This window comes from Pyxicephalus adspersus, chromosome 4, assembly GCF_032062135.1.
Source record: "Pyxicephalus adspersus chromosome 4, UCB_Pads_2.0, whole genome shotgun sequence".
Classification (NCBI taxonomy): Eukaryota; Metazoa; Chordata; class Amphibia; order Anura; family Pyxicephalidae; genus Pyxicephalus; species Pyxicephalus adspersus.
The window spans coordinates 145,413,730-145,419,763 of record NC_092861.1 but is presented as its reverse complement, the minus strand read 5'-3'; the positions used below and the strand labels follow the sequence as shown (position 1 = coordinate 145,419,763).

The 6,034-nt window shown below is 41.2% G+C and overlaps 1 protein-coding gene across 1 annotated transcript in view; it reads right to left on the bottom strand.

Moving 5' to 3' along the window:
• IARS2 (isoleucyl-tRNA synthetase 2, mitochondrial) overlaps positions 1–6,034 on the bottom strand; it is a 47,607-nt gene that overhangs the window by 7,738 nt on the left and 33,835 nt on the right. The window contains exon 14 of the mRNA XM_072410295.1: positions 2,635–2,743. Within this exon, the coding sequence (XP_072266396.1) occupies positions 2,635–2,743 (109 nt within the window). The remainder of the gene's footprint in view (positions 1–2,634; positions 2,744–6,034) is intronic.

Below are 6,034 nucleotides of genomic sequence, written 5' to 3'. Positions count from 1 at the left end.
CCCCCTCCAAAGAACAGAACGGGCGACGTGTGTACAGCTCTCGTTCGTTCATCTGTCATTTGTGCAATCAGGAAAGATGGTTTCCAGCAATGAAAACAGTGTGTACGCAGCTTAAGATGTAGACAAATAGTATATTTCCTGGTCCACTCTTCTCTGCCTGATAAAAGGCAAATAACCCAAGATTTCTATGACAATTGTTTCCCCACAAATGAATACGGATGTGTCTAAGTCACAGAGATATACTTGGTAACCACATTTTAGCTGTTTTAGCTCTATAGGACATAAAGTAATAAAATATGATAGCACCCCAATGTAAACAAACTTTGGACTGCTGTTTTTGTATACCAGACCAAAGTGTAAAGGTCAAACAGGAAAAATATAGATTATTAAGGTCAGTTGTTTGCACAAGGATAGATTGTAACTTGGAGCCAAAGGAATGATAGGAAAAATGAACTTCAGACATGTTTATAAAGCAAGGGGGGGGGGTGTTAATGTAATATCAAAAACACTTCCAATATACAGTGATTCATTCTACTGACACATTGTACATGGTTGTAAAGCAGTGGTCGCCAACCTTTTTGGTCCTGCAGACCACTAAAATTACCGGCTCCTGACCGCGCATGTGCGGGGAGCCGGGTGTCACTCAAAGGGGGAGAAACTTCCCCCAGAGTGACGTCATGACAGATCTGAGCCTGCAATAGGAGAGTTGTGTCCCTGAGCTTGGGAACTGTACCGGGGCTGTGATCCACGGCTCTGGCCGGTGCGTTCCCCCCCAGTGGGGTCCTACTCCTAACCCCGCTCGAGGGTGCACCGGCCAGAGCCACGAACCCCCAAAATTTTCTTGCGGACCACCAGTTGGCGACTGCTGTTGTAAATTGGTTTTTTTTTTTTTTTTTTTTTTTAACTACATGCTTTTTATTGGAATTTGCTGCTCAGATCCTGAGGCCTTTCCTCTCCTCAAGTCTTCATTATAGTCTGTGTCCCTGGAGGGGAGATTCGCTCTTTTAATACATATATTATAGAACTTTCAGGTCAGGTCAGAGTTAAATTAGTGCAGATAACCTGTAATGTATTTACTGGTGTGTACCTTTCCCTCAGAGATAGCAGGGATGGCTCTACTGAGACATCAGGGACATTTGTTTGCTATGCAGATTCCAGAAACGGATTTTTATCCTGTTTTATACTGTTTACAGATTCCTGGAAAACTAACTTATAAAGGAAAATTGGCACACTTGGTAATGTATATAGCAGCTGTGGGTGCAAGTATGTTTTTGCCATTGAAAGTATATATTATTATTATTATTATTATTATTAATAAACAGGATTTATATAGCGCCAACATATTATGTAGCGCTGTACATTAAATAGGGATTGCAAATGACAGACTAATACAGACAGTGACACATCTTATAATCTAGGATTAACCTTTACCAAAAAAGATAAATGCATTCAGGGCATGCCTAGGTCCATAACTGTTACAGGTGCCAGTGTACATATACCAGTTATCACGAAACCAGTTGTGCCCCCAATATCATATCCCTGGTGACCCTGTCCAGAAGAGCTTACAATCTAGGAGGTAGGGGAAGTCTCACACATAAGGAGGAGGGAGATATGTAGTGGTGGGAAGTAGTGTGGGTACTTCCAACCGCTAGATAGAAGAAGATGAGTAGGCAAGTTTGAAAAGATGGGTTTTGAGGGCTCTTTTAAATGAGAAGAAAGTAGGAGCAAGCCGAACAGGACGAGGAAGACCATTCCAGAGATTAGGGGCAGTTCTAAAAAAAAGTCTTGGACCCGGGCGTGTGAGAAGGTTATAAGTGAGGAAGTCATTAGTTGGTCATTGGAGGAGCAAAGACAGCGGCTGGGGAGTATTTTTCTATCAGGTCAGAAATGTAAGTGGGGACAATAACTGTGGAGGGATTTGAAGACAAAGCACAGGAGATGAATTTGATTCTAAGGTGAAATGGAAGCCAATGAAGGGAACTACAAAGAGATGCAGCGGAAGAGGAGCGGAGGGAAGGATGGATGAGTCTGGCTGCAGCGTTCATAATAGAGGAGAGAGTCGGGTTAGTGGAATACCAGAGAGGAGGATGTTACAGTAGTCCAGACGAGAGATGATAAGAGCATGTACAAGGAGTTTGGTGGTCTTCAGGGACAAGTAGGGGGCGGATGTTGGAGATGTTGCGTAGATGAAAGTGACAGGACCTGGAAATGTTCTGAATATGGGGTTAAATGAAAGGGCAGAATCAAAGGTGCAGCCAAGACAACGTGCCTGAGGGGAGGACCGAATACCAGTGTTGTTAACAGTTAATTATATATGAAGGCAGCACTCAATTTGACGCCAAACATACTCGATCAACAATATTATTTTTTTCCTTTCATCCATTTGCGTTGCAAAATACAGATTCTAAAGATCCCTATGAGATAATCCCTTGGCTTGTAAATTGCAGGTGAAGTTGTTGAGATCTCCATTCTTACTGATGTAGCCATGCCCCTCTTCCTCTGAACCACATCTGTCAGGAGTTCCCTACAATGAGGGTGCAGGTTGGCTCTTTGTAGTCATTGTTTTGCTGGGAAAAAAAAACAAATGTGCGCATGCAGACCTGGACAGAGATATATTTATAACTCAGTACTCACTTATATGGTGCTTTATTTCTGGAAGCCACACTGGTAAGGAGAGAAGACTGAAACCATCCTCCGAGCTGGTCCTTGCCTTCAATATACACATCCGCTCTCTGTTCTGGACCTACAATATATTGAGCAGATTGAAGCTTTCAGTGAACAAAGCTGACATAGATTTAATAGATAGCAGACAGAAACATTTGCCTTACAAGGACTGCTAACCTCAAGCCTAAACCATAGCTACCATAGCATCCATATTTTTCGCTCTCTTTTTGCAAGGCAAAACAACTTGCTCATGTACAAAAAGTGAATATGGTATCAATGGATATACACTAATCAGCCAAAACATTAAAATCACATTACATTGATATTACATTGGGATTACATTGATATCAGTGTACAATGTTAGCTGCCAAGGGGTGGGATATATTAAGTGATGACGTGCACCCAAAAACAGTCAGGTGGTCATTGAAAATAGCCGAGTGTTGCACCCAGCTAAAACAAGCTGGGGAGAACTCTGGAAAGGCAGTTCCACATAACCCAGAGTAGAAATTGCCTTATATCACATTTGTAAACCATCCCTATGTCGACCATTCAATTCTTTGTACCTGCAATGGCAGCAGATTGATTTAAAACAAGATCAGACAGGTAAAAAGGGTGATCTGAGGCGTAATCTAAAGCTTGTGTTTACTTTAAATCTGTGGGTCAGCATTAAAATGTGAGCAGATATAGATGTTGTAAAGCGCCAATTGCCCTGTTAAAAATTAAGCAAACAGAATAACAATGTTTACTTACACTCTGATCGGCTGGCAGAGCAAGAGCTCAGCACAGTTTCCAACCAGGGCTGAATTTTATAACCCGGGGGATGGATATCTCAATTTTTAGAGATTCTAACAAAGAAACGGACTCAGGGGTCAAAAAACACCAATTAAACTCCAATTTATTTACTTGATAGGATGCCCCCCAGGTAACAAATACATTTAATTTGCAATTTCCCAATGCTAGTTTAAAATCAGCTGCAGATAGTCTACCTAATAAACCCTAAAAGTGTAATTTTAAAGCTATGTAACCGGTCGGTGAAAATGCCGCTGCAGAATCCTCTCCTGAGATTGTCACGGGTATTTAGTTAATGTGATTTCTGCTACAAAGAAGAATTAGAGTTTACATTTTACTAGCAGACCTTGATCATGTAACCAATACAGGACGGAATAAATAAACTGCAGCTAGCTTTAGATAAAAGAGATGGGACAAAATTATTAGGTCCATGGATAAAAGGATGATTGTTTTATATGTTTGCTATAAAACTGGATCCTAACCACATCCCTGCTACCTCACAATCTTCCTATTGGTCAGTGAGGCTTTCCATCACTAAATTACAGTATTGGGGGAAAAGGTAGTGGTGTGACAAATCTCGGCTTTCATAGGATAAATTAAGATTACCAATTTCAGCTGCCTTTATCTTTTATTCTACTAAATGTTTTAATATGTTTTTTTTTCTCAATGTAGATAGTGAGTTTGCTTATAAATTGTCCATCATATCCACAAATAATATTGCCCAGGATTTTGACATGTGAACATCTGAACTCACATCATGAACCCATCAGCAAAGTCTACTTAGCGTGCTAACTTAATCTAGAAGCCCACTTTCGGGTGCTTATCAGTGGCCTCTTCATTTTTTTAGTATTAGGAGATAAAACCTTTATTATTATTATTATTATTATAATAACAAACACGATTTATATAGTGCCAACATATTAGGCAGCCTTCCCTAGAACAGCCGCATCTGTGCAGAACCTTAGATGGAAGCAATAAGCCAACACTAACAGCACTAGTCCCATAGGGACTTATTACGAATCACACCAATAATTGAAGATTTTGACCCACAGCTGTAATGGAAAGATAAGCAGCTAAAAAGGGGTAAGACTAAGATTAGTAAGGTTGGGCTAGTAGTGTTTTGTAATAAAAGGGAAATATTTCTTTATAAATTCTTCTGATATAAATATTTATCCTACTCTCGCCTCTTGCAATCTTTGCTGTAAATCCCTGCTGAACGGCACATACCCCAAAGGTCTTCCTAGTGTGCATGCTGCAGCTCCATTCATTACTATGCTGAAGTCTCCAGACATGCTGTGAAATACAGATCACTGTTAGAAAATAAAGGGGGCCAAGGTGCACATGCACATAAAGGCTACATAGTCGTTATATGATTCTCTATTCACCTCAGGGCTGGTATCGGACTGGAATCTGGCATGTGTACAGCGCTCGCCCATCGTTTGTAGTGGATCCACAAACTATCATAATTGAAGTGAAGGGGAGAGAGCACAGCGGGGTGCCGCTTCGATATTCTCCCCCTCCCCTCACCATGGAGCAGAATGACGTTGTATGTACAGCACTCATTCAGTCTTTTTTCATTGGAAATGATAGATAAAGATAATCTGGGGCTCTGGGACACCTTAACCACAGAGGTGTCAGACAGCAGGTCAGGTATTTCAAATATCATTTACTTGCTGGTAGAGTGGTTTCTAGGAATGTTCTTTCTCCAAAAGTCTAAGTAGGTGTCGGGGTAATTCCAGTTCAGGCCCTCATACTGCTTTGTAATGTTTGGTAAGAATGCATTATCATCCCGAAACAATTTTTTTCTACTTGGAATTAAAACCACTACACCCTGCCTGAACATTCTTTTTGTTGAATGCAACTTGACTTTTTGTACAGTGACAGTTCTTACAATGCTCCTTAAGTCAGTTAATAAATCACCTTTACAAGCCTTTAACATTACAGCTACATTTCACTGCAGGAAACCCAGTCATAAATGCAAACAAATACTATTGTGGAAAAAAAGAAAAAAATTCTTGTTTTCATCAATGGTATTGTAAAAAAAAACTTTCACTTTATCCCTCTCTACTGGGATTCCTCCTTTCATGTGGTCAGTACCTCAAAGCCTCTTCTCTTCAGCACTCCATACAGAAGTCAAAGACTCTGACATAATCCCGTGCAGTGGTCCCCAATCCCCGGGCTGCGGCCTGGTGGCAGTCCATAGCTGGTGAGTTGGGGGCTGCAAATGACAGGAGGCAGAAGTGCCGGCAGCACCTTACAAAGCTCTAGAGCTAGTGACAGTGTGATAGCAGGAGCGCAACAGCGGGCGCACGGGCGGCTCTCCTAACACTGATTACACAAGAGCTGCTGAGAATTGCAGAGCAATGTATGTAAGGCTCTCTTACACTACTTTGCTATTCTCAGCTATAGTGTGCTGACAGGAGGCCGAGCTGCTGAGAATAGCAGGGTAGTGTAAGCTGTACATATATACCAGGTCGCAGCAAAGTTTTATTCTTTGTTACCAGGCCCTCCTGTCAGAAAGATTGGGGACCATAGCAATACAGAACTGATAGATAGACTACAGATTTTAAATGAGGATTCT